The 23,374-nt window shown below is 43.1% G+C and overlaps 3 protein-coding genes across 6 annotated transcripts; 1 reads left to right on the top strand and 2 right to left on the bottom strand.

The window, feature by feature from the left end:
- Positions 1-316: 316 nt before the first annotated feature.
- On the bottom strand, positions 317-13,059 carry LOC110001051 (coiled-coil domain-containing protein 136). 3 transcript variants are annotated; one of them, XM_065951402.1, is made up of 10 exons: positions 12,925-13,059; positions 11,087-11,328; positions 10,227-10,508; positions 10,027-10,101; positions 9,485-9,778; positions 9,240-9,354; positions 8,911-9,121; positions 8,572-8,706; positions 6,008-6,122; positions 317-5,282 (listed from the first exon to the last, which is right to left on the bottom strand). In XM_065951402.1, exons 2-9 carry the CDS (start codon positions 11,136-11,138, stop codon positions 6,018-6,020), a joined length of 1,269 nt encoding a protein of 422 aa, XP_065807474.1. In that variant the 5' UTR covers positions 11,139-11,328; positions 12,925-13,059; the 3' UTR covers positions 317-5,282; positions 6,008-6,017. The 3 variants fall into 3 exon arrangements, with proteins under 3 accessions (XP_065807474.1, XP_065807475.1, XP_065807476.1); XM_065951403.1 differs by lacking the exon at positions 6,008-6,122; XM_065951404.1 differs by lacking the exon at positions 6,008-6,122 and having other exon boundaries at positions 317-5,279.
- Positions 13,060-15,192: 2,133 nt separating this feature from the next.
- Positions 15,193-17,094, top strand: sco2 (synthesis of cytochrome C oxidase 2). Its single transcript, XM_029281776.2, has 2 exons — positions 15,193-15,319; positions 15,966-17,094. The coding sequence occupies exon 2, from the start codon at positions 15,983-15,985 to the stop codon at positions 16,820-16,822; it is 840 nt and encodes a 279-aa protein (XP_029137609.2). The 5' UTR covers positions 15,193-15,319; positions 15,966-15,982; the 3' UTR covers positions 16,823-17,094.
- Positions 17,095-17,371: 277 nt separating this feature from the next.
- ncaph2 (non-SMC condensin II complex, subunit H2) lies at positions 17,372-22,924 on the bottom strand. 2 transcript variants are annotated; one of them, XM_020656456.3, is made up of 19 exons: positions 22,830-22,924; positions 21,665-21,782; positions 21,478-21,579; positions 21,335-21,396; positions 21,173-21,254; positions 20,826-20,882; positions 20,640-20,719; positions 20,200-20,524; positions 19,996-20,076; positions 19,823-19,886; positions 19,640-19,741; positions 19,504-19,548; positions 19,222-19,292; positions 19,032-19,146; positions 18,783-18,875; positions 18,521-18,570; positions 18,300-18,401; positions 17,870-18,019; positions 17,372-17,723 (listed from the first exon to the last, which is right to left on the bottom strand). In XM_020656456.3, exons 2-19 carry the CDS (start codon positions 21,770-21,772, stop codon positions 17,595-17,597), a joined length of 1,818 nt encoding a protein of 605 aa, XP_020512112.2. In that variant the 5' UTR covers positions 21,773-21,782; positions 22,830-22,924; the 3' UTR covers positions 17,372-17,594. The 2 variants fall into 2 exon arrangements, with proteins under 2 accessions (XP_020512112.2, XP_020512113.2); XM_020656457.3 differs by having other exon boundaries at positions 21,665-21,778; positions 22,830-22,874.
- Between the last annotated feature and the right edge of the window lie 450 nt (positions 22,925-23,374).

Below are 23,374 nucleotides of genomic sequence, written 5' to 3'. Positions count from 1 at the left end.
GGATTTACATACCTGTTATAATTCCACTTTATCTGTTTCCTTTATCCATTTCCTCCAGTAACACATGAATTCATCTTCTCTCTTTCTTAGCCTATACATAATTCTTTCCATTTCTTTAATATCGTCCACTGTTAACTTCCTTGCATTAATAGACGGGGGTTTATCATCCAGCCAGCTTCATGTAATTTGCTTTAATGCGGCTATGCGTATTATTGTGTACAAATATTTGTCCCCTTCCTTCTCTATTCCTAGGAATAAATAATTAAATTTGATGAAAATATATCTCATATGTAAATAACCAATAGGGACATAAAAGTCAAGGATAGTTTATTTTTTATTAGTTCATTTCATTTACAAAATGTACAGGCTCTTTGATAAAATTATCACATTAAAAATAACAAACATCAAATCAGACGTTAAAAATTCTACAGAAACATCCAAAAGACGTTTACAGAGAACAGAAACAAAACCAGCCTTCATTTACAACAGAAGCAGAACAAACAGCGACACGATGACGACATGCAGGTCCACTCTCAATCGGAGTTTGGACGTCTGACTTGATGCAGAGATTGTACAGTACACCTGATACCTGACTGAGACTAACACAGTGTCAGAGCAAATACACAACTCGCAGAAACTCACAGAAAGTTGAAAACGCTACTGAATCAAGCAGAGTAGAAATGTGAGAGGACGTTTGAGTAGTCTGACGTTCAGATAAGACATCCTGATCTCTGTTGTTCTCCTCCAGAGTCAGCGGCGTAACATGGATAAGTTTCATCTTTAGGTGCACTGTTAGCCTAGCTTAGCACAACAACATGAAACAGGGAAACTGCTAGTGCGTGTGTAAAAACAAATCTATTCTCACAAAATGCTACAAAGAATACCATAAAGCTACTTTTGACATTTTTATTTCTACTCCTCTTCATTTACAAGACTTTTTTTTCTTCCCATTAAGATGATTTTTATGCTAAGCTAGGCTAAATATGTTTAGCAAATTAGGCTACCACCAGTCTACCACAACCAAAACTAGCTAACAGCATTATTTATAAATTAAGTGCAATGTGATTGTTTTGCTGTATCGATAGAGCTAGCAAAGGCTAGCATGCTTTCATTCTGCTAAGCTAAGCTAAGCTAAGCTAGACATATAATTAATCTGTAAAAGAAACAGAAATGAAACTTGGAAGCTTTTGACTCTGGAGGACACAGAAGATAAAAAGTTTTTAAAACAGTTTTTTTTACATGTTAGTAGAAAAATAGTGAAGAAGCGTCTGCAGTAACTCATGGAAGAATTGGATCACAGCGCTCATGCTAACATTGACATATTTGTCTAAATCAACAGCTGACATCTGAATCCACTCGACCAGTTTCATGCTAATGCTACTTCTCTAAATAAATCATGCAACCGTCCGCAGCGAGCTAACGTTTGTCGAGACGTCATAGAGGATGGACTGAAACATGTTCCTATGAAGTAATCAACGTTGGAAATAACCGAAAGATCTGACCTAAAGTGACCACAAAGGTGTCTTCGAATATAGACTGATATTTAAAGCAACATCATGTAACTTTTTCACTTTAAAAGAGTCGTTTAAAAGTTGATCTCTCATGTCCACAGAGTGCCCCGCTCGGCTGTTTTTAGCACTATGTAACTTTAGCAGCAGGCCGACATCATCATGTGAGAAGTGTGTACAGCTTTACAGCGCTAGTTCACACAGCAGCCTTCAGCTACAAAGCAGCCAGTTAGCCCGCCTCTGTACTGTTTGATACAACGGCTGAGGCTAACAGGAAGTGATGGATGAGGCTAAGAAGAAGCTGGACTAGAGGAAATAGTGCACAGGCTTTTACATGTTGGAGAGCTTCAAGAAACAGTAGGCTGCAAGACTGACGCCGTGCTGGTTATATCAATACACTGAGTCTATATTAAGAAAGTGCAGTTTCACTTAGAGACCTTCGGTGGGCGCCAAATCGCACCAAAACCAAATTCCTACATATTGTTGCTTTAACAGAAATTTGAAGCCCTGCTGGTAAACATCATTATAAGAGTAATAATTCCAATCCACATACTCTATTTCTACTGCTACATTAATGTGCTGATACATCATTTCACAGCATCACGACAGACTAATCAGCTAAAGAGCCAAAAAAAAATGCACCAACCAAGAATGACATTTCAAGAGTTATTTGTACAGAATAGAACAAGAATCAACCTAAAACTATTCTTTGTAGAGAACATAAAGGCAGTAAGAATAGAAAAGGAAGAAGTGCATGTACAGAGTGTTGTTGACATGCAGCGTCCAGGAAGTAATATAACAACAGGCCAAATAACAATTACTCAGTCGGCATTCTCACTTGCAACTAAAGTTAACTATTGAAATTTTGTACTAACATTCACATTTTCAGACATTTTTACAGACTTCAAAACTGCAAGACACCAGAAACATGAAGACCACGTTTGACTCATAAAGGACAAATATGACTCGAGGCAGATCGATGCAAAGACGATGTTATATACCTAATCTGTTTGTCCCGATGTTAAATTAAAAGTAATCACACATGCAAAAAACAACATAAAGTTCTTAATAACACATGCTATTTACCATTTAATGTCCTGGTATTAATCACAGTATATGTATATCTCTTCATTTTAAAATACTACATAAATAACTCTATGGTTTTAGCTCACGTAACATTAACGCCACATCATCATCTGCCGTGTAAACAGTCCATCACAGTTCAGTGTTTATCCACTTCCTGCAGAGCAAACAGGGAGTTTTTATATATTTTTAAATATTAACAGTATCGTATCAACCAGTGCTCGTTTTTTAAACTGGAATGTTGTTCAATAAGAAGTTGTTAATATTTGGTCGAATACTCATGCAATAAGACAAACAGTTAAAACAGTTTTTAACTTTCATACCTGATTCTAAACATGATCACAGTCTTTAGACGTCTGATTATATTCTCTATGATTGTTTGGTCACCACTTAATGAAAACATGAACCAGGTTTTTATCAGGATCCATTAAAATCTGAAACAATGTGCAAAAATACAAATAAATCATTTAACCTAACAAAAGTGTTAAACCATGCCAAACACACACAAAAAAACGCATTTAATTTGACACTTCTCTGAAAAGGCAAGAAGACAGACTGTTTTATCTGCAGGTGGACTTCTGATGTATAAAATGTTTTGTGGGACTATTCTTAAGTCAAACTCTAGTCAAAGTCGTTCAGTGTATCTAAATCAAAGTAAAGGTGTCCCACAGGGCTCTATTCTTGATCCTCTTCTATTCCAAATTTAAAAAGCTGTCAGATGGTTGTCTCATCTCTCTCTCTGTGTTTTCAAAGTGGTTAAATTGACATCAGGGTTTATCATCCTTATCACACACAAATAATTAAGACCCTATCTATCATTACTCTTTAACAATTCTGAATAGGAAGAAAATAAATATTCTGTTTTTCTTTAGTTGTTCTTTTCTGTCATCTGCTGATCCTCTACATCTTACATAAAACATAATATGCATACATAAGATTCTAAATTTACAGTTCACCTCAGAGAATAACCCTCTGTCCAGATAAAACAGAAAACTAACATAGGTCTCTGAAACCTCCAGCTGTGCAAAACATCAGTCTAAAATAACTCTGAGTTTAAAACTGGCACAGTGACATCAGTCACAAATAATCTCTCATTAAAGTGATTTAAATCCAAAAAAATACTTTCTACGTTTAAAAATAGTGCTGTTTAACTTCTGTAGGTGTGCCTGCTACTGTTTGGTACCACAAACATACAAATACAGACATTTTAAATGGTTCTGTAAAGGGATAGGAAGGTAAGATACAGTTAACGTTTTCACTGTCTCTCATGCTACAAAAGAAACCGATAGAATAATCAGAAGAAATAGTCATTTTTTGGATGAACACACAAGAACATGACACTTAAAGCAGGATGAAAGTGGAGGAAATGTCATAAAAACTAATAAACAATCAGTTTTTCTGCTACCGTTATGTCCTCTGTGCGGGAGAGAATTAGAGCCAGACATGTCATGCTAACACAACAATGCAGACCACAAGCGATTGCAGCTCGAGCAAAGGACAATTTTGTCCGCCGCTTGCACTTAATGGTGCTTAATTATGGTCATTCTAATTCATAACTACTTCGTGCAAACGCGAGTAGAGGGGGGTTGGAGCTATATCTCTGGAGGAGAGCAGAGGCTTCAATATGGAGGAGGTGTGGCCAAACAGCAGTTTGTTTTGGTTTCATGCTGGTGCTCAAGGGCGACATCTACTGGATCAAAAAGTCGCACACTCTTCCTTTAAAGAAAAAAGTTGAAATGTCGAGAAAAGAATCAACTTTATACTCAACGTTTGGACTTTCTTCTCAAGTGAATAATGAATATTTTCCTCTTCTCTATATAGAATATTTCTTTCTCCTTAGTTGGCTCTAATTCTCATCCGTACTGCTGTGAGTTAAACTCAGTAAGTGCAAATTATTCTTTAAATCCATTACGGAGAAATAAGGCAAAGAATTCAACATCTGTGAATAAAAAGTCATCCTCAAAGCAGCTTCTCTCGGCTTGATATCTTTACAAACATCTTTTGGTTTTTAGAAGTTTGGTCTCACAAACCAAATGATTTAAAACATGAATAATAAAAGAAAATAAATGAAGTTATGATTTACAGCTCCAAGGTTTCTCATGTTTTCTGAATCAGCTGATGGTGAGTCCCAGCTGCAGCTTCTTCTTCCTCTTGATGTTTTTCTCTTTTTAATATTTGATTAAAGACCTCTACAATATATATTTTTTATAAACACTCGTACAGCTGATCCTGCTGAGAATCAACAGATCACTCCAAACTAAACCAAACAGAGCAAACACTTCCTCTGGACTCTGGGATCATGAAGGTGGATGTTTGAAACCTCAGAGCGGATGAATATCAGCTGTCACACCGAAGCTACAATAAAAACCTGCAGGAGGACTTTTGGACGACTTCATCTTCTCATCATCTCATTGCTCTCCCGCCATCACTCACTGACGTCCTGCAGGGGGGGAAACGTCAACGTCCTGGCCGTGTCGTCCCCGGTAACAGAGCGATGCTAAAGCAGACATCATGTATGAGGGCAGGACGCTGGACGGGTGAATGCAATCCCTCAATCCCACACACCTCCCCCTTGAGGTCACTCTTCCTGTGTTGTCCTCAGGCCCTGGCGAAGCTGGGGACCACCAGAACTACAATCGCTGCCACGGCAACCGCTGCCACCGCCATGTTCCAGCCTTCAGAGTCAGTCTGCTGAAAGGACAGGAAGTGATGTCAGAGGAGTCAGAAAAACAAGGTTAACAACAGATGTTTTCATCACACAACAAAATACTCTTTTATTGTGAAGGACTCTGAAAAGCTGTCTGGGGCCTTGGCTGCATGGCGGGGCCCATGGAGGTTAGCAAAAACACGGCACATCAAAAATTTCAGCTGGTGTCAGTAAAAAGCCTCATTTCAGCCTCTGCCTTGAATGGTTTGTTTCAGCTACTGTCTCTTTAAGGCCCCCTCTCCCCATGTACCCACTTTCACTAAGAGGGGGCGGAGCTTGTTTCAGAGCTTGTTTCTGTCCGAATCACACAGAACCGTGGAGCGAGTGAGCGAGCGAGCGAGCTCATGTCTGAGTGAGAGAGATTTTAGTGATGAGGTCATGCCCGCAGAAACTCAGTAAGAGGATCCCTCCTGACACTCCCTGAGCTTCAGTGATGACTGACAGCCTCCACACACACACACACACACACACACACACACACACACACCACCAAGGCGTCCATCCCCATCACTCCACCACTACAGGAATCATCAAGGACCAAAAGGCCCAAACTAAATGTGTTAAACATGCCTCTGCTTCGCTGAAACAAAAACAAAAAAATTAAAACAAAGACGACTAGAACAAACTGGGAAACTTCAGTTTTTATCCCGAGCCTTAGCCTCTCTCAGAAACAGAGCGTCTGATAGAGAAACAAGGGGCGTGGCCATACCTGGTCCCCTCTAGGACGCCAGCTCCTCCCACCAGCACCAAATCAAGGCCACTATTACAATCATTCCTATGAAGGGGATGGAGAGAACGGGGGGCTCAGACGGACGAGTGCAGTTCTGGGGAAAAGACAAAAGGAAGGAGTGTAGGGGGAGATGGAGAGAGGGGTGTGTTGAGAGAAATAAAACCCTAAAATAATCAGAATAATAAAGTCGGAACGTGCCGGGGAGAGGCGAGCAGATAGCAGGCATTAAAGAAAAGATAGAGAGAAGGCAGGCAGGCAGGTTGAGCATCAATAAGAATCAAATCGAGACAGAATTTGATCCAGTTTATTGTTTGAACTTTGAGGGACAATGAAGAAACAGAAAGAACAGGCAGGGAGAGAAGAACATCAGAGATACTCAAAGACAAGACAGAGAGTTTGTTTTAAATGTCCACATCTTGTCTTTTTTTGAAGATCTCGACCCACACTCAAAGTACTGCTTTTACCATCCACCTGAAGACATCAGCAGCACTGCATTGTGGGTAAATTAGTCAGAAAGGTAACTACAACTATGGAGAAGAGTGGAGGGTTGTCACCAGAATTTTGAAACTTGATTAAATTCTAGTGAAAATCAAACAATGTTGCTACCCTGTTTGTCTGCAGTCATACATTGCGAAAAAACATTGGCAAAAATGGGATTTATGCATCAGGCTTTGGCAATGTTGTTAATGTTGATTTATTGTGGACATTGAGAACATTGGGATTCACGATTTGGACATTGGCAAAGATGGGATTGGTTCGTTTGACTTTGGCAACGATGGGATTGATGCGTTGGACATTGGGAACGTTGGGATTGATGCATTGGAAATTGGGGACATTGGGAACGTTGGGATTGATTGCGTTGGAAATTGGGAACATTGGGATAGGTTCGTTGGACATTGGCAATGTTGGGATTGATGCGTTGGACATTGGCAACATTGGGATAGGTTCGTTGGACATTGGCAACGTTGGGATTGATGCGTTGGACATTGGCAACATTGGGATTGATGCGTTGGAAATTGGCAATGTTGGGATTAATGCGTTGGACATTGCAACGTTGGGATAGGTTCGTTGGACATTGGCAACGTTGGGATTGATGCGTTGGACATTGGCAACGTTGGGATAGGTTCGTTGGACATTGGCAACGTTGGGATTGATTCGTTGGACATTGGCAATGTTGGGATTGATGCGTTGGACATTGGCAAAGATGGGATTGATGCGTTGGACATTGGGTACATTGGGATTGATGCGTTGGACATTGGCAAAGATGGGATTGATGCGTTGGACATTGGCAAAGATGGGATTGATGCGTTGGACATCGACAATTTTGGGATTTATTTGTTGGACATTGGGGACATTGGCAACATTGGGACTGATTTGTTGGACATTTGCAAAGTTGGGATTGGTTCGTTGGACATTGGCAAAGTTGGGATAGAAGCCTCGGACATTGGGAACGTTGGGATTGGTTCGTTGGACATTGGCAACTTTGGGATTGATTCGTTGGACATTGGCAACTTGGGTTTGGTCCGTTGGACATTGGGAACGTTGGGATTGATGCGTTGGACATTGGGAGCGTTGGGATGTTTAATTGGACATTGGGATCGTTAATTGGACATTGGCAACGTTGGGATTGATTCGTTGGACATTGGGAACGTTGGGATCTTTAATTGGACATTGGCAACGTTGGGATTGATGCGTTGGACATTGGGAACGTTGGGATCGTTAATTGGACATTGGCAACGTTGGGATTGGTTTGTTAGACATTGGCAAAGTTGGGATTGATGCGTTGGACATTGGGAACGCTGGGATTGATGCATTGGACATTGGCAATGTTGGGATTGATGCGTTGGACATTGGCAACATTTATGAACACAAGGTCTTTGTTGTGCTTCATGAAATGTTGTGTTTCAATCAAATTGCATTCCATGAAATGTTTTTGCAGTTGACCTTCAGGGCCACCGTACCACACACTTCCCTGTTTTCTCATCATATAAATTGAATCACTCTTTACATTTCACCCTTCCCCAATGCTGAGACAGAGGACGTGGTAGGTTGAGCAGACGTAGAAGAGACAAATGACTGCTTTGACAAAAATAAACACAAAAAAACATAACTGCCCAGCAGCGACAAACGTTCACAAGAAGCTCACAACACACCGCTCTACAACCAGCAACATGGAGGAGCTGCAGAAAGAGCAAACCGGAACTCAAAATGACGATGAACATCCAGAGAGTTTCCAACAAGCTGCCATCAGCCGACATGCACACGGTACAGACGGACGGCCTTCAGGGACAAACCCTGGAGAGATCCTTCTGTAAACTCCTCTGGACTTACCTTTAACTTTGCTTTCCAGAAATACCAAATCTCACTTGCACTTCTTATCTCCTAAAGTTTTGACTCTAAGCTGAGTTGCACGTGCAGCCATCACTACCTGGTACTCAGAGTTTTAATATGACAACTTGAACTAGAAAGTTTGAGCCAGTAAAGCAGTTTATCCAGCACAAGAAAAGGTTGTTTCAGATGTCAGTTACATAATGACCTCTCACCTGGGACTTCTTGCCCTTGAGTTTCTGAAGCTCTGCCTTGCAGCGCTGCAGCTCCTGCTCGAGCGCCGTCCGCTCCCGCTGGCTGTTGTTGTAGAGCTGCTGCAGCTCCACCAGCTCGCCTTTCAGACCGTCACACTGACACAAAGACACAACGGAGGAAGCAAATAAAAGTGTGTGCAGACCAAAAGCAGAGGGATGTTTCACCTGGTGTTAGAGTTTTATTCTGGAATCTTTTGTTTTTTTATTCAACCTCAAAATATCTGCCTTCTAGAAATGTCAGCAAACACCAGAGGTACAGACCAGCCAAGGAAACGGGTAACTACAGTCTAGAAGTGTTACCTCTCTCTGAACTTTCTGAGCCGTCTCCTCAGCCTCCCTCAGCTGCTCTTTCAGGACGTTCAGCTCCGAGCCGCAGACCTCCTCCTGGACCTCCTCCTGATCCTCTGGACCGGATTGGGACAAGCTGATATAAGAGTCCGCCTTCACCTGGTCCTCCTGCTCAGGCTTACTGTCGCCCTCGCCCCTGACTGCCAGGTACACGTCATCACATCTGGACACAGTCAGAGAAGAAAGGCGGGTCATACTGACCGACACACACACACACAAACACACACACAGGTGAGTCATTAACGTCAGCAGATTGATTGACAGCTGGTCGCACCACTCACATGTCTCGCTGCTTCAGTTGCTCCACTTTGCTGCTCAGCTCTTTGTTTTTGTTGCTCAGAGACTGTTGTTCACCTTTCAGAGAGAGAAACTCCTCCTTCACCTGACTCACATCACCTGAACACACACACACACGTTATTAACAGAGAGGAGTAGTGGTGATAGGTGTGTGTGTGTGTGTGTGTGTGTGTGTGTGTGTGTGTGTGTGTGTGTGTGTGTGTGTGTGTGTGTGTGTGTGTGTGCTCACCCTGCGTCTGTGCGTCCTGGCTCTTCATGTTGATCTCGGCCCTCAGCGAGGCGATCTCCAGCTCGTACTCCTGCGTGCTGCCGTGGAGACGCTGAAGCTCCGCCCTCAGCTTGCACAGCTCCTCCTGCATGGAGGCAATGTCGTTCTCGCGCTCCGCCGCCGCCTCCTCCGCCGCCTGCTGCAGCAGCACCACCTCCTCCTGGGCCGCACGCAGCTCCTCCAGAGCCTCCTCCAGCTCGCTCTCCTTCTCCTCCTCCAGGCTGTCCATCTCCTCCTGCAGCGCCCTCTGCTGGGCTGGAGGAGCAGTTGAAAAGTTTCTTTCTGATCAGTTTTTTTACACCATTTTCCAGTTACAAAATGTTTTATTTTCTTACTACTTTCTATCTCAATTTAACAGTTTGGAATCAGAACAGCACATCTATCCATCGGTCTGTTTTTTTGCAAAGTTGCTAAAATAGATGTTGGCTGAAAGATGTGTGTGTGTGTGTGTGTGTGTGTGTGTGTGTGTGTGTGTGTGTGTGTGTGTGTGTGTGTATGTGTACCCTGCAGTCTCTGGATCTGTCTGGTGAAACTCTCGGCCTGATGAGCGCTCGCCAAACGCTCGTCCTCCAACAGACCTGAGACCAGAGGAGGACAGAGGAGACGATGTGATCTTTATCTATTTATTAAAAGTATATTTAAACACTTTTTCACAGTTCTGTGATTGTGAACTCTAAAAGATCATCGTGGTAAACGTTCTGACCCTGCAGCTCCAGGAAGCTCTCCTCGTGTTTTTGGGAAACCTCCCTGGTCTCCTCCAGCTCCAGCAGCAGCTGTAACATCTGAGCTCTCAGCTCCTCCAGCTCCTCCTCCTCCTCCTCGTCCTTCTCTCCTCCTGGCCCTTCCTCCTCCTTCTCCTCCTTCACCTCCTTCTCCTCTCCATCTCCCACCGTCTCCTCCTTGTCCTCCAAGGACTCCCTCTCTTTGGCTGTCAGAGTTTCTGCTAACTTGGTGGGTTTGTCCTCCTTCAGCTCACACAGCTCGTCTGCAGACAGAGAGGACGATGTCACATTTATTGACCTCGGGATAACAACGTTAGTTTCCCCCTCGACAATTTGTCCATTTGTTTTCTCGAGAAATGAACTCGCTATCATCGGGAGACCAGCGTTGTTAACCCGAGAAAACAAGATCAATAAGTCCAGATCCCGACCTCTGATCCCCCACTCTCTCCTCCCAACATGTCCTGTCTCTCTTCAGCTGTCTTCTCTAATAAAATCAAAAAGGCAAAAGAATAACTTTTAAATAAATGTATGTATGTTTGTCCTCTTTGGGCTTCCGTATTTAAGGTACTGAACCAAACTCCATTCATAAAACAAGCGTTTCTGCTTCTATTTTGCATTTCTCTTATTAAATAAAGTAGCAATGTCATGATGTTGTGCTTTCTAAAAGCTTTGTTCAGACAGGAAAGTTTCGGCTCCTGTTTCAAACCCTTAAGTCAGCTTCCTGCACAGACCCTTTCAAATTAAAAGCCTGCAGAACAGTCACTGTGCATGCACTCAACAAAAATCATGAAATATTTACCATTGTTAGAAGCATTACTGTAGATAAAAAAGACGGACTGACCGGAGGAGTCGAGGACCTCCTCTATGAGGGGGGGCAGGCGGAGTCCGTCCATGTTTCAGCTGATGGAGCAGAGAGGCCGCGCTGCTGCTGCAGAGAGATGGAGGATCACAGCTACACACAGAGGGGTGAGGTGCGGGTGAGGTGCGGGTGAGGACGAGGCAGACGCGGCCCTGTGAGGGTCCTCACGCTCCGGGAAGGCCGAGCAGCTGCAGCCCCTTCATCCTGCTGGAGCTCAGAGATGACTGAGGACGAGAGGAAGACGGATGGATGGAGAAGGAGGAGGAGAGGGGGGAGGAAGAGGAGGAGGAAGATGTCAGAGAGAGAACTGCGACACACCACAGCTCCACCGATACTGCATCACACAGGCCGATACTTACACAGACTCAAGCTGACTGCTCTGGATTACATTATCACTAAGATTTATTATAATAACATTTTTTTATTTTTAGGATCTAATCTTTTCTATCAGCTGGGAAAATCTTTCAAATGATTCTAACCCAAAGATGCTAAAAATCTCTCCTGGACAGTTAAACATTCATCTGTGTGTATAAATGTTCTTTGGTGGGACTTGTCTGTTGGACAGTAACGGTGCTGTGAAAAAGAATTTCCCCTCGGGGACAATAAAGTCTAAAGTCTAAAAGTCTAAAGTCTATCTACATTTAAATTCAGATCGTCTGTTCAAATCATTCCCGATCATCTGTAACATGAAGACTACAATACCCATGATCCTCAGCTGCTGGCTTTGTCTTCATTGAACGGCTAACAGAGGCGGACTGTTTGAAGTAGAGTTGTACCAAATTTTTCGGTATTTAAATTATTTTCGCTTTTAAACAATAAAATTTTGAATATTTTAATGATCAGTCGTATAAAAAGTGCAGAAGATCTAACAAACTAAATCAATTTGATAAGACAGGCGAGCTCCTGGAATGTTTCCCACATCGCCAATGTAAAATATTTATTCAACTAACATGTTATCTTTTTCCTTTTCTAGATCTTATCTGGTTATAAATTAAACACTAACGCCGACAGAAACAAACATCAGAGAGAGAGAGGACACATTGGTGACCTGTCATCCTGCTGCGGGGAAGGTCAGACGAGGCGATTATTTGCATGCTGCAGAAACTGCCTTTTCATCAGCAGGCGGGGAGGCTACTCAGACAGAAGTGATTGTACCCGACCTAAAAAGCCTCTGCATGTTTCTAATAAGCTCCACGAGCAGAAACGTGCTCAAACTAGGATCAATATTGGAGATGCTTTTGAAAAATGGAGAGAGGTTAGAACACAGAAAGGTTTACAGACCCATGCAGAGCTGGATAAACACTGAAGCTTCAGAGTCCACCACATGGTGACCTGAGTGAGCATCCACTCTAGAGAGGGGGGGGGGGACAGCTCTCTATGATGTTTAGAATTTAGACTGCAGTACTCATTTTAACCACTAGGTGTCAGAGTTACATACTGCTCCTTTAAGACGTTCATATTGATCCCAAAACAGCTTTAAGTATACGTCTGACTATGCAGAATATCCAGAAACTAAAAGACTGTAGTATTTCAGAAAATGCTTTAAATGATAGTAGAGTATAGATTTAAAGAACAGATATAACCTCCATGAGCTCTCAGAGTAAACGTGGTCATGAAGCGTGATCATCAGCTGATCTCTGCAGCTCCGACTTCTCTCCCTCTGAATGACCTTCCTTTGTTTTTGTCCTTTCACAATAAATCATTTAAAGACTCTCTGTGTGTTTCCATCGTCTTTCTGCAGCAGACATCCAACACACACACACACACACACACACACATAAACGACACATCATGCTGCACACACACACAATAATAAATACCTGGTGAAGAGATGCAGATGGTGCAGCTCAGTCTGCTGCAGCTCTGTTTCCTCTTTACGGCTCCACGCAGTGCTCCCTCCTCCTCCTCCTCCTGTTGTCCTATATTTCCTCCTCAGCATCAGCTCGGCTCTCTGTGTGATGCAGAGTGACGTCACTACATGCTGCACGCACGCAAGCACGCACACATGCACACATACACGCACACACGCCTTGACAGGAATACACAATCAGGCTGCATGATGTGATTTAGTAACTGTGTGAAGACTCAAGGACAGGTGTGTGTGTGTGTGTGTTCATCCTGCAGAGAGGAGGATGATACTGCGTCAAATATTTCAGATTATTTTCATGAAATATTAATCTAACCTCATGAATATTTGTTTGGTGTTGAATTATAATTTTCTTTTTTGAAAGAACAAATAACTTGAATTCATTAATAGTTTGATTTATATCCCCTGGTCACGGTCGCAACCTTCCCTGGTTTTTACGTCTAATTGAGTGACACTGTTGCTGTTGCCATGGCAACAAACAGGTGGGGGATATCGTGTATCATGTTCATAATAAAATGTTAACACTCCTCCACACTGACACACTGGAGGTGTCTCGCTGGTTAGAAAAAGGAGACGCAGATGAACTTCCAGCAGCTTTCTGAGCGGTTGCTAGGCAACACAAGTCCAGGGTCCAGGGCCTGGATGATGAAAGGATGACGAGGAAGAGCAAACAAACTACAGGAGCAGAGTCTGACGTCAACTGTGAGACGACTGCTAATTAAAAGAGAATTTATTTGAAATGTGTGACCGACAGGAGTCTAAAGGCATGAAGGTGTCATTCCTCCTGATGGCCACAAGGGGGCAAAAAATAATGCCTTAAACTGTTTTGATAAATTAATTAATAAAACAATCATTTTTAAATGTCACAGACAACCAGTAGTCACGAATTAAGAAACTTTAGAGCAAAAATTTGTTTATTTTAAAGCTGTAGACTGAAGAGAAAAACATCTCATGAGGGGACATTAGAGATTTTTAATTATTGTTTTGTTATTTCTGACCCAGTTTTAATGTGTGTCACTAGAGGAGTTATCTCTGCTTACAAACACAAACAGCTGTTAAATGATTCAAACACTTCATGCAATGCAAGTAATGATATGTGCAATTTTTTACAAGTTTGATGGGAAACTGAAATCTCTAAAAAGTTTATCTGACGGTGTTATAGCTGCGTTGTGTTGTGTGTCGCTGTGCAGAGAGTTACATAAGAGCTTCAAACAAAACTGCAGAGACTCTGAGAAACTCTTCAGATTCACTTTGTTCTTCAGGATCACATGAAGAGACAAACTGCAGCTCGGACTCGACAGGTGTACGAGAGGAATGAATACATAAAAAAAATGGCAGGACACGGAAACAAATCCAATTAAGACCGTGTGCAGTGTTTGTATGACTCTGCAGTATTAGTGCTGTGCAGTATCAGTGTGTATGACCTGGTTTCTGCTTCCTACAGAGAACCTTAAATACATCAAGAGATGAGCAGCAGAGCATAGGAAGCATTTTCAAAAGAAAGGAGGAGAAAGGTTGCATTGACAGCTTGGTTCAGCTCAGGCACCCCGCTTCCCCTGAATGGGAAAATCAGTTTAGATAATAGATGGATGGATATAACTATATTATTTTGACGATCTGACGATCCCCAGCACGATCTTGATTTAATGTTGTTCAGTATTTTAGGTGTACTGTGTGTTTTGTGCAATTGTTGAGTAATAAAGTTCAACATGCTGTACCATATCAGCTTCTTTCCTCAGGCTGTTACCTCCACTCTCCTCAGTTAAAAACAAAACAGAAATGTGACTACATGATGCACACACACCACACATTCCAATCTGCACATTGCACTTCACACTGTTTACATTATTTTGTATATTCAAATAATTATTTTTTAAATTTTACATGATATTCTATTTTACTGTATATATGTGTATTAGTAATTTGAGTGTTTATTGCATGGCCTTGCGGAACAGTCTTTACATTTCTCTGAACATCTGTATGAGCTGGTGACAAATACAAATCTTGAATCCGTTTGTGACTCCATGGAGGAAGCAGCACTAAGGCGCCATCTAGTGGAGAGATGCCGCGTTGCAGCCACAGTCAAGACGAATCTGCTGACTGAATTATCTAACTGCTTTTATAAAATGTTGTCGTTTGTTTTTTGTGTCATAGCCGACAAAATAATATATGTGTGATTGTCTCATAACGTTTATGTTTCTTTATTTATTGTTTTCTGTCCCTCTCTCTTCAGTCGAATCAGCTGCAGTGAACTCAAAGCTACGTAAACGCAGTTTTCATGTGTTTCACAACCGGCTCAGTTTGACTTCATGTGTGAACCACACAGGCTGTCTGTCTGCAGGCTGAAGGTGAGTTATTCTGTACGATGTGTTCTTCATTTAATATGAAAAGACAAACGTTTAACCTGAGTTCACCTGTTAGCACTGTATGCTAAGTTAGCTTCCCCGCAGGTTCACGTTAAGGTGACTGAGGGCTTCTCTGACTTTAGTTTTCCGTTACATTTAAACCAGTTACATTATTATAACCCACACCTTCCCCTAACATGGACCTGATATCTCTAATTAGTAACCCTGATACAAGACGGTCTGGTTACACACGGTCACTTTAAAACGTTACTGGTGTTACGTTTTAAACAGTGACCGTGTTAACTGATGACTTTCAGACGGATGCGTTCTCGTAGTTACAGATGCTGAATGAAAAAGTCCTCAAACCTTTAAGTTAAGTTTCCATTTCAATCTAAAAAAAAAAGTCAATAAATCTGCTTTTAACGGAAGACTAAAAGAGGCCCTTTACAGTTGAATATCTGTTTTAATTACGAAACTGCGCACGCATTCCGCTGTAAGTCATCAGTTAACACGGTCACACGTTAAACCGCAACACCAGCCCTGTTTCGCTAGTACAGCAAAGTTTACAATTTTCCTGTTTGGTGTCAATTAACTGATTAAACCGTGAGAAGAATTGAGACGTTGTTTTGTTCATGTGTTTTTGTTGCAGGTGTTCTGGAGGTGAGGATGTTGGGGCTCAGGTGCATTGTGGGTAACCTGCATGGAGGAGGCAGACTCCTGAGAAGTCTTCCTCACGTCCAGAAGTCGTGTGTCTCCTCCTCCTCTCTGACATCACAGCGGGTCAGCCTTCATCGTGGCCTTCCTCCGCCCGCTGCGAGGCGTTTCCTGTCTCAGGATCGCGGCTCTTCCGCTCGTTCCGCTCGGTTCAAGCTGCAGACTCGTGTGGCGGTGACTCTGGCGTTCGGCGGCGGTCTGATGGCGGTGTGGTGGTACGTTTACTCGGAGAAGGAGCAGAAGCTCCGTCAGCAGCGTCTGCAGCAGCTGCAGCAGGTCGCTCTGGGTCAGGGTAACTTCAGCCTGCTCGACCACACGGGGCAGCGCAGGACAAAGAGAGACTTCCTGGGCAGCTGGGCGCTGCTGTACTTCGGCTTCACACACTGTCCCGACATCTGTCCCGACGAGCTCGACAAACTGAGCGCCGTGGTGTCCGCTCTGGACGGGGACGCCGCGCTGCCTCCCGTCCAGCCGCTCTTCATCACCGTGGACCCCGAGAGGGACGACGTGCCCGCCCTCGCTCGCTATGTCAAAGACTTTCACCCCCGTCTGGTCGGACTGACGGGGACGCCGGAGGAAGTGAAAGAAGCGGGGCGGGACTACAGAGTGTACGCCAGCCCCGGACCCAAGGACGAGGACGGGGACTACATCGTGGACCACACGATCCTGATCTACCTGGTCAGTCCTGACGGGCTGTTTTTAGATTATTACAACAGGATGAAGAACCAGGACCAGATCGCAGAGAGCGTCAGGAACCACATCAGGAACCACGTCCCACTCGCAGACACCTGAACGCAGCACGGGGAAAAAAACAACGCATTCACAAACATCGCATTCACAAACACCTGAACGCAGCACGGAGATAAAAACAACACTCTCAGAAACACCTGAATGCAGCGCTGGAATAAAAACAACACTCTCAGAAACACCTGAACGCAGCGCTGTCGTTCTGACAGTAACAGCTGTTGACAGTTTCTGATGAGCGATGTTAAATCAACTTATTGATCAATTTTATTTATGACCTTATGTATTAAAGAGAGAATAAAATCTGAAGTTTTGTAAGAGCTTGTGTGTTCAGTCTCTTCACTGTAATCCTCCTGATGATCAGAGGTCGTCTGATTTCTAAATGAAGACCAAAAGAAAATAATCTTCTCTCACCTCTAAAATCATCTTTTGGTTTGTTTTTAATCAACCCTCCTAAAAATGGGTGTGTCCAGAGGGGTGGCATGAGCCCCCCTTGAAATGTGATTGGCTATTTGCAAAAAAGTCTGGACACGCCCCCAATCAAGCACCAACAGATTTTACACTGAAAATAAACCATCAGCTGTTTCCTTTGTGAACAAATTATCTTTTTTTTTTTCTTTTTTTTTTTTAATTACAAATATTTTTCAGAAACAGAACACCTGATTATAATTCATATTTTTTTTTACCATAAAGACTTTTACACGGACACGTGATTTACAGAGCGGAGGAATCAGACGAACAAAGTTTAGAGACAGAAAAACAGACGGAGAAATGTTCACGCTTGACAGGAAGGAGTAAAAAAAACAAAAAAAACAAAGTGTCATTGAGAAGCGGTCAGAGTCTTGAATCTATCCGTCGCTCTGAGCGTGCTGAGCAGAGTCAGACCCATCGAGTCCACGCTCTCCTCCAGACCGAGCGCCGAGTCCACCTCCACCGTGTGGTCGTTCGCCTGAGACGCACAAAAACATGTTCTCACCGAGGGACAAACTAAGTTCTCTTTCCTTCAGAGAAGTCGGTTAAACTGAATTTTCTGTTTCTGGTCAGCTGTCTGTGTGTGTGTGTGTGTGTGTGTGTGTGTGTGTGTGTGTGTCTCACCAGCTGCAGTGACGCCAGCAGATATTTGCAGGCTTCAAAATTATCTAAACCGGCGACGATGGACGCGAAAGACCGACGCTGCCCGACGCCGTTCAATGCTCCGACGATCCGGTCGCCGTAATCGTGGATGTCGAATGCAGGACGATCCTCCTGAAGGACACACACACACACACACACACACACACACACACACACACACACACACACACACACACACACACACACACACACACACACACACACACACACACACACACACACACACACACACACACACACACACACACACACACACACACACACACACACACACACACACACACACACACACACACACACACACACAGGAAGTGACATCATGGTTATAATCTCAGCTGATGTTCAGGTAAACTTTAATATTTAGAAGTTTTTTTTTGTTTTTTTTTTTAACCTGGATCAGCAGCTCAGGTTGGATCTTATCCTCCCAGTCTTTAACTCGTCGACTCAGAGCGGTTTCCTGAGTGTACCCTCGACTGTTCACCACCAGCTGCTCCTGAAACACACACACACACACACACACACACACACACACACACACACACACACACAGGTTTGACAGCTGTATAGTTGAGGGCTTTAAAGTGACACATTTTATCAGGGTTGGTCTCTTACCACTCGCAGCTTCACCAGATCTTCATAACTCAGCTCGTCTCTCTGAACGTCTGCAAACAAAGTTCATCACACATTATTTCACGTCTCCATGGTAACCGTTTGTTAGCGTGAGTCTCTTCCGACACTGGAGGTTATATTAAAGCGTTCTGTTTCCTGTTTTTGTAAATGTTTGGTAAAGGTCGTCTGCTGTCGCTGTACGTCTACATCGGTGAGTTTGGTAACTGAAGCTGCAGAGTCAACAACAGTTCAGGTGTGTTGTTACCTGGTGAAATAAAATCGGCTCCTCCTCCAAACTCAGCGGGAACGTCGTCAGGAAACACGTCATGTTCGTTATCGGACAAGTCGTCATCGCCACCTTCAGAATAATCACATCATAAAATATTAGAGAGCATTTTAAACTGTGTGTGTGTGTGTGTGTGTGTGTGTGTGTGTGTGTGTGTGTGTGTGTGTGTGTGTGTGTGTGTGTGTGTGTGTGTGTGTGTGTGTGTGTGTGTGTGTGTGTGTGTGTTACCCAGCAGGTCGGCGTGTCTGAATCCATCCACAGGCTCCTCCCCCTCCTGCTGTGGCCCTGCCTCCTCCGGCTGCAGGAACGTCCGCCTCAGCTCCTCATCAGACACCACCACGCCCTGAGTGACATCACACACTGATGACATCACACCAACAGTGACATCACAACACACACACACTCAGACTCATCGTACCGCTCTCCTGAAGATCTTCTTCCGCGTCTTCAGTTTCTCTTTCATGGCGCTCAGATAAACGTAGTTCAGGTCTGAAACAAAAAAAATAAACTTTATTTCCTGAAATGTTCCAGAAACAGAAGAGATCAAACATGAAAGCAGCGAGCGTCAGATCTGCTGGAGGATCGATTGGGCTAATGTTTGGACAGAGCCAGGCTAGCTGTTTCCATCCGTTTCCAGTCATTATGCTAAGCTAAGCTAACCAGCTAATGGCTGTAGCTCCATATTAAGACAAATGTTTACCTGTGAACATGGGTCCGTTTTTTAATTTATGCTCCTCAGGATCAACTGCAAAAAAAAAAAAAAAAAGACTGAGTTAGTTTAACATCCTAAAGGTCTTCATCTTCATCATCATGATACAGGTGAATGTTGTCCTCACAGGTGCCTCTGAACCAGCTCCTGAAGTCCTGCAGAGCTGCTGCTCGTTTCCGTTTCCTCTTCCCTCCGTCGTCCAGGCCGTCGGGAACCTTATAACATTTCCCTGAACAGGTGAGAAACAAAAACACGTCAGCATACCAAAAACCACAGAACGGAATCCCCCCAAGAGAGTCCTGAAACTCACCCGGCTTCGAGGGCTTCTCCTCCCCGAGGACGGCGTACAGGTCGTGGAGCATCCACACGTTCACCTGGAACAAAAACAAAAAAAACACAGTGAGAGGAGGAGCAGAGTAACTTTATTTTAATATAATATGGACATATTTTAAAAACGGGTCCGGCTCCTGATGGAGAACGCACCGGAGGCGTCGTCTCCTTCTTCTTCAGGTTGTCGTCCTCCAGCTGTCGTCTCTCTCTGATCATCCGACCTTCACTCGGAGCCTGAGACACAAATAAAAAGAAACATTTATTATAATTAACTCAAAGAGGAGAAATGACATCACAGCCTGCAGCAGGGTCATTCGATTGGTTTACAGACTGTGAGCCTCCTGGATCAGCACAGACCTGCTGTCTCTCCACATGCTCCTCCACGTCCTGCTCCATGGGCTCGTCTTCCATCGGGAGGAAGTCGTCTGCGGCATCGCCTCCGTTTTCTCCAACATCAGCTGAAACTACGGCAGCTTCTAAGTGAGCTTCACCTGCAGCCGCAGCGTCTGGACGGAGAGGACCTGGACGCTGCTGATCCAGAGTCTCTGCAGGTCGTTGATGGTTCTCCAGCAGGAACCTGGAAGCAGCTGATCCCAGCGTGAGCAGGATCATGTCCTCGTCTCCCGGGATGAAGATGTTGATCCTGAAGTCCTTCAGACTGCACAAGATCTCTCCTTTCACACTGAGACACACAAACACGTTGGAGAGATTTTACTGCAGCACGTCTGAAACGACTGTGAAGGCGAGTCGCAGCTCCAACGAGTCGAGAGCTGGTAAAGATAGTTTATCACACTGACCTGATGAGAGGAATTTTCTTCTTCTCGTAACTTTCAGGAGGAATCAGAGACTCCGGAGGAAGAGGAGCAACGCTCACAGTCTGAAGGTCACATCAGAACAAACATCAGGTAAACAGAGAGCGCGTGTGTGTGCGTGTGTGTGTGTGTGTGTGTGTGTGTTCAGAGAGTCAGACGGTCGTCACTGACCATGTTGGAGTCGGCTTTCTCTGACTTCTCCGAGGCGTCGAGCTCCAGATGAGAAAACTTTACGAGACGAAACACAATCTTCAGAAGACGTTTATATCATTTCATTGATTCATCATTGTAAACAAACATGGAGAAGCAGCGTTCAGTTTTTTATTCTCCACAATCAGGAAAAAACTCCCAGAAAGTTTTAAAACACGACTGAAGACTTGTGTGTTTACATCCTTTTCTAATCCCATCCAAATGTATTCATGAAGCAAATTTTAAAAACAACAAAAGTTGATGTGTCGTCTGTCTCTACATGTCAGCTCTGTGATTGGCTGGTCCAGGATTCAGGTTTTATTTCTCACCTCGGCCACATCGTCAGCGTCATCGTGGCTCGCTGCGCCGTCTGCGTCGTCTCCCTGAGACTTTGCCGCCTGTTTGCTTCTCCTGACAGGAACAAAAAAAAAAAACCTTTATTATCTCATCACCGGGACACAAACATGTTCAGGGCTGCAGGACGCTCTCACTTCTTGTTCCTGTCGTTGATGTACTCCAGAGTTTGGTAAACCAGGCTGTGCAGGAGCTCCACCTGAGACGCAGACAGGATGAGCTCTTTAAAAACTCAAGCTCACGGTTTCACATTAAGGTCGCACAGAGATTTTGATTTTACCTTCTTGCTGTAGATGCAGGCTGAACCCTGGATCAACAGAGCGGCTTCTGCAAAGTTCAGGCTGGTTTTCCCTCCGTCGAACGTGATGCACATCTCATCCAGCTGCAAACAAAGACGCAGAGTTTAAAAAAAGAAAAAGGAACTTCAGATTGTCTTTAACTGATTCTGCGTCTCTCACAGCTCAAACCTCGTCTAAGTAGTCGTTGAGCTCTGAAGCCACATCAATGTCCCAGTTCTTGGTGAGCTCTCTGATTGGCTGCAGCAGGTGAGCGTACCTGCTCTCTGTGGACTCCATGACGACCTGACTGAGAAGAACAAAGCAGGACACACTAAGGGTCTTTTTCAAACCGGTCACTACACCCTCTCCCTCCCCACTTCCCCTCCGTTTGTGCGTCCTCGCGGAGGGTCGCCCATATTAAGTCCGTCCCAAACCAACTAGCGGGGAGTGGTAGTGGGTTATAAAACCCTCCACCAGCGAGTCTGCACCGATGGAGACTTTCGGATCACGTGCAACGTCTCTTGTGTCCGGTCGTCATGGAGACAGCAACCTGTGAGTTCAAACACTGCTCCAACTAAGATAGACATTTAATATCATCATACAGACGTTAACAACTTCAAATGTGTTCTGAGGATCAAATATCTGTTTATTTATTGTAAATATATTGTGTTTTATATTTACAGGGACTGTCGCAAAAACAAAAGAATATTCAATCATGTTGCTGTTCATATTTATTTATTATTTTTCTACTTTTGATGTCTTTGTGAAATCTCAATTCAACAATAAAAAATAGACTTTTTGATCTAAAAAAAATGATGCTGTAAGGCTTTTTCACAATTTGAAATATTATAATTATTATTATTATTATTATTATTATTATTATTACTCTGTTATATTATTGAACTGCACCATGGCATGAACAGAACTGTTCCTTTCGTATTATTATACTATAGTATTTTATTATATTTTGTAAGTAGAAACCTTTAATTTTGAAAATCATGTTGAGGAAACGGAAACGGTTATCTGTCAGATAAAACATTTAGTGATTGTTTAACAAACTTTAGAAACTCCTTCACAATTATCTTTATATCTTTACATATCCTCTGAACTCGCAGTGTGAATATAAACGGAAAACATCTGATTATTATAATAATAATTATAATGTAAATAAAATGATTATGAACCGTTTGAACGCCGTGTTGGTGAAAGTTCGTCTTTCTGGTTAAAATCAGACTAAATAAAAAAGTTAAAGTCTTCTAAACTCGCTCAAAACGAACTTAATAGTGTTAACATAACGTGTAAGTTCGGTTTTAAATAATATTTACCGAGAAAAAGCCACAAAACATAAACTCACCGTGATGACAGGACGATCGGTAACTGCTAATGTTTTGTAGCAGTTAGCAACTCAAACAACCCGCGCTAAAAATGTTTTCTTCTTCGCTTGTTTAATGGCGGAACGCAACCAACGTGTAAAGGCGCCTACCGCCACCTACTGTACCGGACATGTAACTGCAGGTCTTTATATGTACAGTTCGTCAGATTACATTTTAAAGTAAATTATTAATAATAATAACCCCCACACCCCACCACAAAAAGAATAATAATAACTACATAATACAAATAAATAAATAAAAAATACAAAATTATATCTTACAATCTAAACCTGTATCTTTCAGAAAAATAAAGAGAGCATTAGCATTCCCTCATTTTGTCACTTTAATCTGAATCTATGAAGAACTCTGAATGATAAGATTTGTTATTTATCTTTATTCACTTTAAGAGTCAATAAATCAGATTAATCTGAAATGGTCATAGTGTTTGTTGTTGTTGTTTTTATTTCTTGTCATCTTTACATCTTGTAGTGTTTACAGCGTTTTATATTTTATGTACCGAGAAACA

This window comes from Labrus bergylta, chromosome 23, assembly GCF_963930695.1.
Source record: "Labrus bergylta chromosome 23, fLabBer1.1, whole genome shotgun sequence".
Classification (NCBI taxonomy): Eukaryota; Metazoa; Chordata; class Actinopteri; order Labriformes; family Labridae; genus Labrus; species Labrus bergylta.
This window is presented reverse-complemented; position numbering and strand designations above follow the sequence as displayed.

What these genes read in the sequence shown, in the direction of transcription:
- sco2 (XM_029281776.2), top strand. Translation starts at nt 15,983, where the DNA reads ATGTTGGGGCTCAGGTGCATTGTGGGTAACCTGCATGGAGGAGGCAGA.
- ncaph2 (XM_020656456.3), bottom strand. Translation starts at nt 21,772, where the DNA reads ATGGAGTCCACAGAGAGCAGGTACGCTCACCTGCTGCAGCCAATCAGA. An exon ending in CCTGCATCTACAGCAAGAAG is followed by an intron (nt 21,397 to 21,477) that starts GTAAAATCAAAA and finishes TCTGCGTCTCAG; the next exon opens with GTGGAGCTCCTGCACAGCCT. An exon ending in AAGAAAATTCCTCTCATCAG is followed by an intron (nt 20,525 to 20,639) that starts GTCAGTGTGATA and finishes TGTGTGTCTCAG; the next exon opens with TGTGAAAGGAGAGATCTTGT.
- LOC110001051 (XM_065951402.1), bottom strand. Translation starts at nt 11,138, where the DNA reads ATGGACGGACTCCGCCTGCCCCCCCTCATAGAGGAGGTCCTCGACTCC. An exon ending in CAACTGAAGCAGCGAGACAT is followed by an intron (nt 9,122 to 9,239) that starts GTGAGTGGTGCG and finishes GACTGTGTCCAG; the next exon opens with ATGTGATGACGTGTACCTGG. An exon ending in CTCAGAAAGTTCAGAGAGAG is followed by an intron (nt 8,707 to 8,910) that starts GTAACACTTCTA and finishes TCTTTGTGTCAG; the next exon opens with TGTGACGGTCTGAAAGGCGA.